General features: G+C 40.0%; 1 protein-coding gene across 2 annotated transcripts; it reads left to right on the forward strand.

The window, feature by feature from the left end:
- The first annotated feature begins 3 nt into the window (after positions 1-3).
- On the forward strand, positions 4-14,481 carry LOC113670329 (lipase maturation factor 2). Of its 2 annotated transcripts, XM_089183754.1 has the most exons (23): positions 4-356; positions 766-816; positions 1,174-1,290; positions 1,431-1,636; positions 2,686-2,714; positions 2,906-3,019; positions 3,803-3,953; positions 4,716-4,789; positions 5,261-5,339; positions 5,979-6,147; positions 6,506-6,604; positions 6,801-6,878; positions 7,274-7,510; positions 7,607-7,712; positions 8,541-8,640; positions 9,161-9,276; positions 9,769-9,838; positions 10,137-10,191; positions 10,709-10,946; positions 11,338-11,452; positions 12,800-12,969; positions 13,128-13,401; positions 14,066-14,481. In XM_089183754.1, exons 1-23 carry the CDS (start codon positions 239-241, stop codon positions 14,075-14,077), a joined length of 2,778 nt encoding a protein of 925 aa, XP_089039880.1. In that variant the 5' UTR covers positions 4-238; the 3' UTR covers positions 14,078-14,481. The 2 variants fall into 2 exon arrangements, with proteins under 2 accessions (XP_089039880.1, XP_089039881.1); XM_089183755.1 differs by lacking the exons at positions 10,709-10,946; positions 11,338-11,452; positions 12,800-12,969; positions 13,128-13,401; positions 14,066-14,481 and adding an exon at positions 10,512-10,693.
- Positions 14,482-14,483: the final 2 nt, after the last annotated feature.

The raw sequence follows: 14,483 nt of genomic DNA on the forward strand, positions 1-14,483 counted from the left end.
TCGCAAAGCAGGTCATGTAAACTATACACGAAAAACAGCTGATAGCCACTTTGCATTGTCAACAGATTATTGTTTTGCTTCTTCTCTCAAGATCAAGTGATCATTGGCGCCGGATTTAAAGTGAAATTTGTCCTCTCATTTCGTGTTTTGTTTCTAAGAATACAAGTGAAATAACATCAAATCAGAAAAAAAACCTGAATCGAGGACACATTGCGTGGGCTAATCGAGAAAGAAATGAATGGCTTCAGACTTCAAATATTCCAAGCAAAATCAACAGGTTGTAAGACAGGGTTTTCTCTGGTGTATGGCAGCCATCTATTTATTTGCTTTCACCTCTCTTTATGTCCAAATACCAGGTTAGTTGCTCTATCTGATCTTATTTTTGTACTACCTTCCACAACCTACCAATAACAGATCTCTTTGTATTCAGTTTGTATGTTTTGTTTTAGTCATTTCAGGTCTCAGAGGAATTGCAAGGTTTATCGTTTGTAAATTATACGTACATGTACACGTGAATTAAAGGAAGTTCTCACGAGTATTATTCTTTTACCTAAAATAAAAATATCTCTGCCTGGGTGGGGATCTCTATAGAAAGAAAACTCCTTCTCCACCCTTCCCCCATGGCAATTAAATTTTGCTACCTTAATTATCTTCTCCATCAACCAAATTACCTGTTGCAGGACTTTATATACCTCACATAGTGCCAAATCTTGATGGGTCTAATTAACGTTTTAAAACCTGTATTTCTGAATACTTTCTAATCAGGTCTCTATGGACACAATGGTCTACTCCCTGCAAGTTACATTTTGCATGACTGTAAGTAATTTGTTTTTTGTTTGTTTGGTTTTTTTTCACCCTTTACACCCTAACATCAGTATCCATATATCCATATTATCCAAACCCTTCCTTATACATTTCCTAAGGGATTGACAGGAAGAATTCTTTTATCGAGAAAGAGCTTCTTAACTAGTATAATTTTCCAAATTCTCCTTACCTTATCACTGATTGATTTATGGATGACACTGTTGGGAGATACCAGATGCCAATCACTCTCAAGAGTTAAAGATTCAATTCTTCATGCTGCAGTCCCAGAGAAGTTGTTGTTATCATAGTGGCTGCTATGTGACAACAATTCTTAATTTTCTCATTAAATTTGTTATCTTGTTTTATCAGTTTCATCATGCATAGATAAAAGTGCTGCTTGTCTGTTGTGGGCATCATCAGGAGAGTGTATCAGAAACACAGGGTGGATGGTTCAGAACTGCATGAAGTCTTGTAACAGTTGTCAAGGTAACTTGACATTCTCAGCAGAGTCTCCCAGAAAAATATTATTCCCATGTCAACTTTTTAGTGATTTCATTTCCAAAATAGTTCTCTCACCAGGAGTACTGATCATTTCTTTTGATAGCACTGATCATTTCTTTTGATAGCACTGGACACATCAGTCAGTGGATTGTTCTGGAACACACCCACTCTTTTATGGGTGACACCATATTTGGGACTGGATACACCCACTGGCATGGAGTTCTTGTGTGTTGTGGGCATTTTACTTTTGCTCGTCCTCCTTGTGTCACAAAGATGCAGAAACTGCCTTACTTACTTGATGCTGTGGTTCCTCTACTACTCCATGTTACCAGTGAGTTTTATTTTCACTCTGCTTTTCCTCCCATATTTTTGCCTTTTTGGTACTGGTGTTTTAAATTGTTTCTTGATGTGTTTTTTGGTTATTAAAATAAGTCAGTAAGTTGTTATTACTTAGATCTACAAGACTTGTCTTTGGGAAAGAAAAGCTAATGTTCACCACTGATAGATCAGTGTAGATTTTCATCAACTAAAGGTTATTGTCAACAAGATCTAGTCAAAATTTTCAGAATTTTGTTTCTTTGCTCTTTCATTAAAGAGAGCAGCTAAGTTTCAAAGAAAATAACAACATCTTAGAAAGAATGGGATCTATAGCAAAAAGAATGTATTAGGGGCCAGGAACCTATGCTGTAGAGCGAGGGGTGTCATGATCCAAAAGGCCTCTTGCAGCTAGTGTTGACATAATCTATGGGGTTTTATTTGGGATCTCGATTTGCATATTTTGTTTACATCTCTTCTTGCATTGCACAACTAGAGGAAATTTCTAGCATATTTCACAAAATATTGAGGAATAAGAGTCTTCATGAAACAGCAAAAGAGAGTATATGTGCAAGAGAGCCCAAGCCGATAATGTTTTGATCTATTGGAGGTCAGACAAGTAAATGATGTCACCATAAACAACATTTTGATTTTTTATCTGATAAAACAAATAGATTTTATGTTGTCTTGGGTGTGTACATTAATAGATCATAGAAGACTTCGAAATGTGGTATTAAGAACATCAGTGACACTCTCGGCTGCATCAATTTAATTTAAGTATATCTTACCACATTTTGACATTTCTGTGGCAGTAGTGTTTTTTCCATAGTGGGGTTGGTGACCTCATGGCTAACCCTCCTCCTTTACGCATGCCTGGGACCAGCAAGTGGCTCAAAAGACCCACTTAGCAGAGTTGCCCCTGTGAGAAGAAGCAATAGGCTTCAGATAGATAGTTTACCATGTTCTGATGTCATCTATGATCTGTTACTGAACAGAAGCAAGGCAACATGGAATCTATCTATTATTAAGTATTTATAAAGATTAACTGATGGTCTTTCTTGACAGGTTGGTCAAATATTCATTCAGTATCAGTGGTAAGTAATGACCACTGTGTGACTGTGAAAACTTGATACTTTTTATACTGTCCAGGTCCAAAGAGTGTTACTAACAGGATATTACACTGGATGTCTTATCGAATGTTCATAGTCATTTAGACAGTCCCCAATGCCTTAGTTGTTGAGTCATGTAGGTGAACTAATTTGGTATTTAATATTGCTGCTTCTAGGGATGCACTCCTGTGGGAATCAGGATTTCTTGCCTTTCTGGTTGCTCCCTGGAACATTGTTTTTGCACCCTGGAGAATTGGAAAACTAACATTATTTAAGTGCAGATGTCTCAGGTACAGTCATTTTGTGAGTAAATCAGTTGGTGGGTTATTCAGTCAGTCAGTCAGTCAGTCAGTCATTCAATCAGTTAATCAGTCAATCAGTTAATCAGTCAATCAGTCAATCAGTTAATCAGTTAATTAGTCAATCAGTAAATCAGTCAGTCAGCCAGTAAGTCAATCAGTCATTCACTCAGTCACTTGATTAGCCAGTTGATCAGTCTGTTTGTCAGTCAGTCAGCCATCCAGTCAGTCATTCAGTTAGTTAATTAGTAAGTTAGTCAGTCAGCTAGTCAGCCAGTCAGTCAGTCAGCTACCTACATAGTCAGTCAGTCATTTAGCCAGACAATCAGTCAGTCAGTCATTTTGACACTCAATCAATCATTCAATAATCAATTAGTCAGTCAGTCATTTAGACAATTGAGCAGCCAATGAGCAAGTTGGTCAGGTACTCTTAATCAGTCATTTTAATCAGTCACTCAGACGGTCACTCAGTCAGTTATTTGGACAGTTAATCAGTCAAAAAGTTAGAGAGTCAGTTGGTCCATCAGTTAGCCAATCATTCAGTAATCCATCAATGGTTGATTAAGTAAGACGGCAAGTCAGTGAGATAGTCAGTAACAGAGTGAGTCAGTGAATTGAGTGGCATAGCTATTTAGTTGAACTGTCAGTTGAGTCAGTTCTGAAATCAGTGAATCAGTTTTTCATCCTGTAAGTCTGTTACAGGCAACTCTCACCTCATTAACTTGACTGTTTTAACGTAATTACCAACAAAATTTTTTGCGCTACTCTTTGAAGGTACATCTCAAGGCATCATGACAATGTAACCCTGTGGCTGGTTAAGTGGTTGTTGTTTCGTCTAATGTTTGCTTCAGGAGTTGTTAAACTGACATACATGGACAAAACGTGGTGGGATCTCAGCGCCCTCAACTGGCATTATGAGTCACAGGTAAGGAGAGAATCAGAGGGAACTACTGTCCGTCCTAGACATAGTTTGAAGCTACACTGGTTTGCAGATTTAATGAATGTAACCGAAGAAGTTACAATTCATAGACCCAACGTTTCGACACTCCTGTCTAGTGCCTTCATCAGGGGTGATCTAAACGCTGCAACAAGAGGTCCTTTTATATGATCACTAATTAGCGGCCTTTTTTCTGACGAGGTGTAAATAGGCGTCAGGAAGCAGACCGCCATCGTCACGATTTAAAGGAGCGTGGGCGGAGTTAATGTGCCAAGCCTCCAAACAAAGGCGCTGGTGGTAACGCCGATTAGTAGTGATATTAGTAGTGATACTGTCCGTCCTGTTCATCTGTTAAACAATACATGAAATACCTCCGGCTAGAGACCGAGTGGAGGGGGGGGGGGGGCCACAAAACCACACCCTATTAAGAGCAAACCGGCTCAAAAACCATGCCTTTATCAACTCGCATACCTTTCAATATGCACCTACTAACGTGCATTTAGGTACCATATGAAATGATCGCTTTTCTGTAAGAGCCGGAGTTTGCGCTGTAGATAAAGCTCCTATTCTCAACAGCACATTCCTCGCGCAGCAGAGCAAGAGGGACGAATGCCCAAAACAGTATTGAAACTCCTTTTTTACTTCATATCCGAAACTTTTTCAAGGCACAAAAAGCGCTATTTTTTATGTGTTTTAACGCCCAAGTGTGTAAAAGGAAAGTTTGAGGAGACATGTTTTTCTTTTTATCAGTGCATTCCTACACCAGTTGCTTGGTACTTTCAAAAACTCCCTGTTTGGTTCCATAGACTCAGTGTAGTTATGACGTAAGTACATTTGCGAAAAAGCTATTAATAATATGTAATATAGGTGTAATTTTAGAATAATAAATTCCACAGTGAAAGACAAAAAACAGCAGAAACAAGAACACGGCAAGTGCGGGAAAATGCTCAGTTGTTGCTAACTGGTGTGACTTATGGAACGCATTTAGCGCCAAACGGAAGAAAACGCGCAATCAGTGCACGATGGGATATGGCAGCCACCGCTAATCGCGGGAAACATGCGAAAATGAGTCCGGACGGTAGCCTGACTAGAAATTCCCCTTTTTTACGCTAGCTTTTGTGCAGCCATAAGGGCGGTCTATAACCACAGGTAAATATGTCACAAGAGTTAATTGCAGGAAAATGCTGAGGGGCTTGTGAAATGAGGAGAGAAATGGACTTCAAGTTTCCCCCGCCTGTTGTTATTTATTTACCTGTTATCGGTCTTACTGTTTTCAAAGATATTCCTTTTTGTAGATACGTCATTGAGATCGGAATTCCTTTCCTGGCGTTTGCTCCTGTGAGAATTCTTCGTGTGTTTGTTTATTGCAGCGAGGTAGGGAAGATTTATGTAACAATCGTGAGATTTTTAGAAAGCTTGTCGATTGAGTATCGTCTAATCAAAACCAAAGTTATCACAGTGGCCAATCAGAACAAAGATAAATATTGCATGGAACCAATTGCATTAAAGCGCGGGAAAACACTTGTAACCAATTCACAATTGGCTTTTATTAGTTTTATATCTCACTGGTTGCAAGGGTGTCTCGAATTTTGACGACCAACCACGGAGCGAAGTGAAACAAAACCAAAGAATCACGGATTACTCTCTGCGCTCAATCGTTCTTTTTACCAAAGACTTTTACATTTTCCTCTTGGAACTAGAGAGCCTTTATTGACTTTCCCCAAAGGAGGCCTTTCTTTTCATAGCTTACGAGCAGTCTTTCCTTTTCAGTGAAATCCCTCGCCGAGTCTAAAAAAATCAGCGAAAAAAAAAAATACACATTGTTGACACACTGCGCAAAACTTTGAGAGTGAGACTCACAAATGGGCCCGCGAATGCCAACATCAATTTTTTCCTGGCTGTTGTTTTTTCTGAGTTTTTTGCGTGGTGGAATTCGCCGAAAAGGAGGGACTGCTCGTGGTCTGTTTTTTTCAGTGTGGTGCGGCTAACCCATTTATCATATCTTCATTTCAGGTATTTCTCCAGCTTTTGATTCTTCTCACCGGTAACTACAACTTCTTCAACCTACTGACAATCGTCTTGTGTATCTCGCTGCTGGATGACAAGTGTATTCTCTCTCGTATACAGTGTTTCCTGTGCAGACGGTGCATGCGTTCAAGTTGTTGTCATGCGGCAAGTCAGCGTAAGTAACTCTGCGTGCTGGAAGATTGTTGGAAAAAGTATTTTGTGCTTTTCAGATTTGCCTGCGCTTTCTACATCGTTGCTACAGGCGTTTGAAATTGTTTATAAGTTAAGAATTTTCCTGAAAAAAGTTGCTTAACCCTTTAACTTCCAGAAGTGATCAACCCGTAACTTCTCCATATCAAATCCATACACTATCTAGAAAACAGGTAATGAGAATACTCAAAATTATCAGGTAGAACACCAAATTCTCGTAACTTATTTTCAAGGAAGTGTGTAGCATCTAAAGGGGAGAATTAACGATTAGATCTTGAGAGTGAAAGGGTTTAACTGACGTTGTTCTGTTGAATTACTTACAGGAACAACAGTAAAACCTTGTGCCGGATACTCAGAGGTTAAACAAGAGGAGAGCTTAGAGGAAGACGTGGAAGGAAAAATGGGCTCGAGAAGTGATGAAGGTATAACTTAGAGGGCCGTTATTTAAATCCCCCCCCCCCCCAGGTGAGAAACCCGCGCGTTGCGCTCTACTCTCCTACTAAAATTTAAACGTTCAGGGCCTGTAGCTGATGAACTCTTGCAAAGACTTTGATTTTCGTTTCTTTCAGTAATTGTACCCTACTAAGGATATATATTTTTGGGTTTTTCATTCCACAGATTTAGAAGCAGCTGAAAGTGAAAATACACCAAGCTCAGAGGATAGGAACACCGCATCGAAGGGAAACACCAGCTCAGGTACGGTGAGAATGGCATCACTAGCTAGAATTTCCCTGAACTTCTTCATCTTTTGTGGCTCTTTTATCTATTTGCAACTACAACAGGCCGGACAGTGAGGCAATAAGCGAGAGAATGGGGGAGGGGGGGTACCCGTAACCCCTTTCACACCTGTGGAGTTTTGGATCAAAGTCAGTACTTCAGGAGCTGCTTACCTATCCCTCCCCTAACACAACAACAGTCAAGTTGGGTAAGGGGAGGGGTAGGTACACAGTTGCCCAGGTACTAAGCGATCCGTGGTTTTTGCTCCCCGTTCGTTTGTCCCCTTCTGCATAAGCAATCGCATTCGCTTGTGCAATTTATTCAGTGTTAATCAAGTTGCTTTAAGTTTATTTTCGCCATAATTTTCTTAACAGAAGAAAGTTCAACCACCTCTCAACTTGTGGAGTATGTCTTGCACTGGATGAACTCACGTCATGAGAATTCCAAATTCATTCAGGCCATAGAATTTCTTCATAGCAAGATTTTTGGTTGGATGAAGCTGTCCTCTATCTTAATCACGTTTCTTCTTGTTTTAATAATTATCATTGTTTGTACTATCAAGTGGTTCAGTATTAAGATCACAAAAGACGAACCCATCCACTGCGAAACAGGTAAAGGATCAACTTTTTGGCGTCAAATTTTGATAACTTTGAGCTAATTTGAACCATGAAGCGACCACTAAATCAACAAATTTCATTTTTTTTCAGCTTTTACACCTGAACAGCTTGTAAACACAGTTCAACTCGCCACACAGTTTGCATTGTGGATGGGGTTTTTGTCTTTTTTAATCGAAATACTGGGAGCTTTTACTAGGTGAGATGTGACATGTGCAGCTCGAAATAGATTTGTAACCGAAGCGAAGATCCCCTTTATTTATACTTGAACGGTGGTGGTAATCTGGGTGTTGTTTCTCTTGGTGCTGTCTATCTGTAAACTTAGTTTGATGGGCTTTGCAATAACTATTAAGAAAAAAAAGAAATGGTTCTTGTAGGATCATCTTTGGCTTGTGTTTCATCTGCTGGTCAAAAATAAAACTTAACGACTGGTCCGAAGGAAAATAGTTTGTTTTCTTTCCTAAGAATCTTTCCCAAAGGGAAGCCTCGTGAATCATTACCTCGGGTGAACTCGCTTCAGTAAGCCTTAAAGCGGTCGTCGGTCAAATTTGTGAGTATTCGGGCACTGTTACCCTCTGAAGTCAAAGATTTTGGAATATCGCACGCTAAGAGACTTTTGGTGTGAAACAGTTTCATTAATATAAATTTAATGAAATTTATTTGATCAAAAATCGTTGTCAGATTCCTTCACGGGAAAGAAGAACTTCGAGCTCTCTAAAATGTGCCTCGCTCCAAACGTGTGGCTTCGTAGCTCAGTTGGCAAAGCGCCCAGCTAGTATCTGGTGGGCACGGGTTCAAATCTTGTCGAAATCTGAATTTTTTTTAAAGCTTCTTTTCGGTAGTTTTTTAAATAGTCGCCATTCTTCGAGGATCATTACTTTACTCGAGTTTCATTCTTGGATTTCACGGGAGAGCTGAGCGTGCGCTGTCGGGGAAAATATTCCAGTTATTCAACGTTGTAATTTATTTCATTCAGCTGTCGAGGACGTTTGTGTGTTTGTGCTGAAGATTATGTATTGTGCATTAGGTGCCTGTTGGAGCAGTGCAGCAAGCGTAGCAAGGTGTGGCAGCTGTTCCAATGTTTCATCTGGTCCGTTGTGTGTTTAATGATGTTTTCTGTTAGCTTGGTGAGTAAAACTCGATGTCATATGCAATTCTGCAATGAGGGTGTATTTTTTGCTTTAGTCGACTTACTTGTCCAAGACTGTTTCCAAAAACTGTCTTTTGAGCTTGTCGTTTGTATCTTCGCAATCTTCTTGTAACCGTAAATCACAGCTATCGTCATCGTCCTCGCTGTTGCTGCCGTCTCCCTTCTGTTGCTTTATCTCATCATCATTATTTCAGCTCTCTTCACCATCAGTTATATTAAGCAAGTTAGACATGAAAGTAGGAAAGGAGGGAGGAAGAAAGGACTTGCATTACATATTCAATCACAAAACCATTCATTGCCATTAGATTAGGCCATCTTCGTTCCTGCTGGGGAGCATAAGGCGTCAACCATGGATCTCCACTGGAATCTTTTCGGCAGCTCTCTTTGCCTCCTTTCTAGGTGTTGTTCTTCTTAGCGAGCTCGATCGTCTTGAACGCTGCCATGAGACAAAGTTATGTTCTCTTGATGATTGCTTTCCGTTTGCATTTAATCCACAGTACTCCTTCACAGCCTTTGATCGTGTTGTCCAGCGAAGCCTTCCCAAGACGTTTGTTAATATGTATCGACACACGGCTTATCTGGAACTGACAAATGCTTACGGCCTGTTCAGAAGGTAAGAGAGTTGTGTTACATAATTCTTAAAAACCCTCGAGTTGTTGGCTCAGTTGGTATAGCACTGAACTACCAGAGCACCGGAGCACCGGAGAAAAATTTGCTGCCCGTAGAATGACATCTAAGAATAGCAAGACATTGCAGTTTTCCCTGATAAGGACGGTAAATCGAGAGCCCCGTCTCCTACTTCTTCCCTGTTATTATTTGGAGAGGATCTTAAAAATAAGTGATACAGGATGTTTTGGGTGTTGTAGTCTGGTCTTGTCTACAAAATTGAAAGCATAAACAAAGATTTCCTTCAATTCTTTGTAAAGTGCTTCGTGCAGTCTGGTTGAAGAAGTCTACAAGGTTTTGTACCGGGAAAGCATTAGAACTTATGAAAATGCGCTATATAACCGACATGTTATTTTTTTCGTTATTGCAATTGTTATTATTCAGCGACTTGCCTAATAGCCATGCGTCGAAGAGTGATATGTTATTTATTGTTCTACAGTATGACTGGAGTTGGTGGTCGGCCTGAGCTTATCATCATAGGCAGCAACTCACTGGACGGTCCATGGGAGGTAAAATCCAGTCCCCTTAAAATAGTGCAAGTTTGGAATCTTGTAGGAAGTCACTCCTAACGGGAGACTTAAAGCAATTTGCCAGTCCCAGTCAATGACTAATAATCAGAGCTTTGATCGCTTTAGAGGAATTTTTCGAAATGTTAGCTGTCTAAGAAACAGAAGAGTCGTCTAAGAGGTTGGTCTTTGAGAAGGAGTTGACCATCTTCATTATACAGATGATGTCGAGCGGTTAGCTCTCTGCTGTCACAAGGTGTAATTTTGATAGCTTATTGCAGGCTGCCTTTCCTTTCTTCAGGAATACAACTTCTTATACAAACCTGGCAATTTATATCAGCCACCGCCCTTTGTTGGTGAGTATACAAATAAAAAGTATTGTCGCAATACTGGCACCCGTCTGTAACCTGATTCGAGGCATCGCTAGATTTCTTGCCAGGAGAAAATGATCGCCTGGTCACACTTAAACTTAAAGGGGATGTCACGTTTTAAGCCGCATTTACCTAAGCAAGTCCTCCTTTTAACAGTTTTCATTTATAGGTGCAGCTGATAAATTCCCTTTGCCAATGTAAGTAGAGAACAACTTTCGTGGCATCTGCACTTATCTTCAATCACAGCGAACTTTATGGTGTAAATCTTTCCTGCTTAGGATTCCTTTCCCTTTTTTTTATCCCAGTGGGGAAGCTTCGAGAGCATGGGGCAAAAGCGGGAAAAGTAAGTTAAAAGGAAAATGAAAAACTGCCACGCAGTGACATCATAGTATGTAAAGGCGAGAATTTGAAAATGAGTCAGGGTTGTGACATATGTTGTTTTAAGAAAAAGTGGAACTAACTCAACTCTGCGACTTTTGCATAAATCATTTTATTACTGCAGCACCTCATCAGCCCCGCTTGGACTGGCAAATGTGGTTCGCAGCTCTGGAATCCTACTCTGATAATCCATGGTTTCTGAGCTTGATTCATAAGCTGATGAAAGGACAAACAGACGTTTTACAGCTGATGGGTCAAAATCCTTTCAAGGAGTCTCCTCCAAGGTTCATCCGAGCGCAACTGTATCTGTATCACTACACACGAAACACATCAAGTCTGTGGCAAGTTTTGTTCCATCCAAGGTAACAGTCCAGTGACATAAAATTATGGAACTAATTATGGAACTTCCTCAGTGAGGATCGCAAAACTGCTTAGATAGAGCGCTTTCCGATTGAGTGTCGTAAAACCAAAACCAAAAAAATCACAACGACCAATCAGACAAAAGAAAAATACTTCTTAGAGCCAATAGGAACTCAAAGTACAACCGACCAAATCGCCTAAAGCGCGGGAAAACGCGGGCGACCAAGTCGAAATTGGTTTTAGTTTTGCATCTGATTGGTTGAGAGAATGGCGTGAGTTTTTCAGACCAATCACAGAGCGAAGAAAACAAAAACAAACAATCCCGGATTACTTAAGACACTTCATTTGAAATTGCACCAAATCCCTTACTTTGTTGAATTTTTCTCTCAACAGCGGCGAGAAGGCTTGGTGGACGCGGGAATTCAACAGAGAATATTTACCATTCGTCGTCAATAACAGCTCTTTGTCGACTTTGGAGAATATGCTGGAGAAAAAGAGAATTTACCGGGTAAAGAGCCATAAAGCTCGTGACAAATTTGGTGCAGTTCTGTTCTTTCGATTCCTAAGGCTCCAGCAAAAATAGTTGGAGATATCAGGAGGTCAACATATCAAAAACAAAATTTAGTCATAACCAAAACAGATTTCTGAAATGTTATTGGTGCATTCGCAGCTTCATTTTTCACTAATCATTCTGTACAGTTGTAATCGGACAGTGTAATCAGACGGTTGGCTGTAATCGGGCACCTGTAACCGGACAGTTGACGCAGCCAATTTACTAAACCCACTCAGCAAAATCCACCAATCACAAAATTGATCACAATAACGATAGCAAAAACCACCTATCAAAAGAAAAACTGGGGAATTTCCAAAATGGAGGAATTATTAACTTAAGACATTGTCTCCACTGTAGATATCTGTTCTAGGTGTATTTTTTTTTTCAGAAATTGAAATGGTTATGATTAATTGATTAACAGGACTTCTTGTCGTCCAGTTCTGTCTGTAATCATATTCGCGATTAACAAATCGGACTCCCGCTTCGCGGTCGTCCGACTTTGGTTATCACTCGTAAGATTACAGACAGAATTGGACTCCACTCGGTCCTATTACCATTATTAATTACTCTGATACACAAGACCATGCCGGAGAGAAGGAAACAAGACGAAAAAACTTATTTCTGTATTTCACTGCTAAGCCGAGAAATTTATCTTTTTCGTATTCTCTTTACGACATTGCTGAGACGTGTTTTAAAAATGAACTTTGTGGTGACCCAGTTCCCCACACAGGCTCTTAAGCTAAGTGATTGAGCACCGGTGCTCTGAGGTTCAGTTCCTCAAGGGAACTTTGTTTCATTTCAAGCTCGTAACGAGACGAGAAAAGTAGTTCTCGTAACCCTTTACACCCTAACATCAGAATGCATATTCTCCACACTGTCCTTTATACATTTCCTGAGGTGCTGACAAGGAGAATTTGTTTGCCAATCAAAATATTCCTTCCCTAGTGATCATTTCCTTTATTCTCATGACCTTAATGTGTGATTCAGGAGTGATATTGTAGGGAGAAAATAGATGCTGGTCACTTTTAGGGTTTAAAGGGTTAAAAAGATAACTAGAAGGTCGATATATGCCAGGCGTCGAAACTCTGTGATCAAATTAGTTTTTTTTATCTAGTTTAGTGTCTCCCAAATAGAAGGGAAAATTAATTTGAACTCAGTTATAGTGTCTATGAAAGCGAAAGGAGACAGTTAGGTTCTATAGCGGAGTCAGCTTATTTTCGTTCAAAAATGTTGAAATTTCAAACTTAGACACAGTTGAGCTCGCATCGAAGCATTCGATGACTTATGAAATTTTTGTTTCAGCCAAATTTTAAGCCAGAGAACACGTGGGGCTTTCTTTATGCACTGATACGGAACTTGAGGGAGGCTCATAGACGAATTGCACCCACTACCCTCATCAATGCTCTTCTCTTCATTGTGGTCACGTGTCTGGTGCTCAAAGTTTGGTGGAGGAGGACTGGAAGAAAGTTCTGGTGAGGAACAAATGAAATTGGAACGGAGAAAGTTGCCTCTTTTTCATTCTTTTAGAAACGAGGCCAGAGGGAGGAATTGATATGCTCTTTATGACCGTCTTAGATTAATTTTAAACGGACGTTTCACAAGCTTACATGCTTCCTTTCCCCGTCTCTAGCACGCTGTCTTTATTTAGAGTTCACGATAAGAGTGAGGCGGCCTCAAAAGCTTCTGACAGGGAGGAAGACACAGACATTGCGGACGAATCGACGAACAAAAATGTCTCTCGTTGGAAGCAAATTAATGTTACTGGCTGTATGAATAAACTGCGTGAGATGAGCAGGGTGTTATGTGAGAAAATCACGACATGGTGTGGCTTTGTGTTTTGCAAGCTTCAAGAAAGTTATCAAAGATGTTTGATGTTATGGAAGACGAGAATGCCTTCCGTTAAGGTAAGCTGAATAGACAGTTCTTCTTTGAGAACAACACAAAGGCATTCAGAGATGCAAACTTTTAATGTAACATTGTTTGCTTCATCCAAGCTCAGTCACAATTTTTAGTTGTGTCGAAAAAAGTGCAATTTTCAATTGAGTGTCGAAAGTAACCCGCGATTGCATTGGTTTGCTTAACTTTGTTCTATGATTGGTCCAGAAAATTCGCGTCATCCTATTAACCAATCAGATACCAAACTAAAAAAACAATCGGGACGTGGTCATTCGCGTTTTCCCGCGCTTCAAGTAGTTTGCTTGTTAACTTGAGTTCCAATTGGCTAATGACATCGTAAAGCTTTGTTCCCATTGGTCGCTGGGATTATTTTGGTATAGGTTTTTCGACACTCAGTTAAAAGCTGATTTAAATTGGGTTTGCATTGATTTTGCTTCATAATGGTCTTATTTGGAAAAGAAAACACTTCCCATTTTGCAAACTAATGTGGTATTGGAACATAACCAACAGCGACTCAGTCCTTCCTGTTCTAGCCCTGAGTCGTTTTCTTTTTTTACACTGAGTTCTCATTGGCTTATTGTTGTGATTATTTCATTTCATTTACCGTTGCAAATACTTTCTCTTTAGGTTCACTAAATGCAACCAAACCTTGTACTGTCTTATCTTCTTCAGAAAAAAGCATAACTCGCAAAAGAAGCATTGAATGAATGTTCAGTCGTCAGAGGCTCATCAGCTGGCCGCATCCCTGTCATCGCTGTAAAGCAAGGAGCGGCAGTGAACAATTCGCAGATGGCTAGACTGGCTGTAAGTTCAGATTCAGCCGTCTAATCGTTCCGTCAAGGACGTTTTGGCAAAAATCGCAGGGATTTGGCACTCATACGCTTACCGGCGAGGCGTTTCCTTCCGCCGAAGAGATTGCAGTGACTGAATAATAGCCAGATTGCGCGGCCTAATTAAGAAACTTTGCCCGTTGGTCTTGTCTATTCAGTCCGAATCCTTTTCCCTTTGTATTTATTAATTCAACCCGGAATTGATAATTTATTATTTATTTGCTCAGGAAAATTAAAAATCCCTTTTTCGTCAGTGAATG

Source organism: Pocillopora damicornis, chromosome 10, assembly GCF_964200805.1.
Source record: "Pocillopora damicornis chromosome 10, jaPocDami1.2, whole genome shotgun sequence".
NCBI classification, from domain to species: Eukaryota; Metazoa; Cnidaria; class Anthozoa; order Scleractinia; family Pocilloporidae; genus Pocillopora; species Pocillopora damicornis.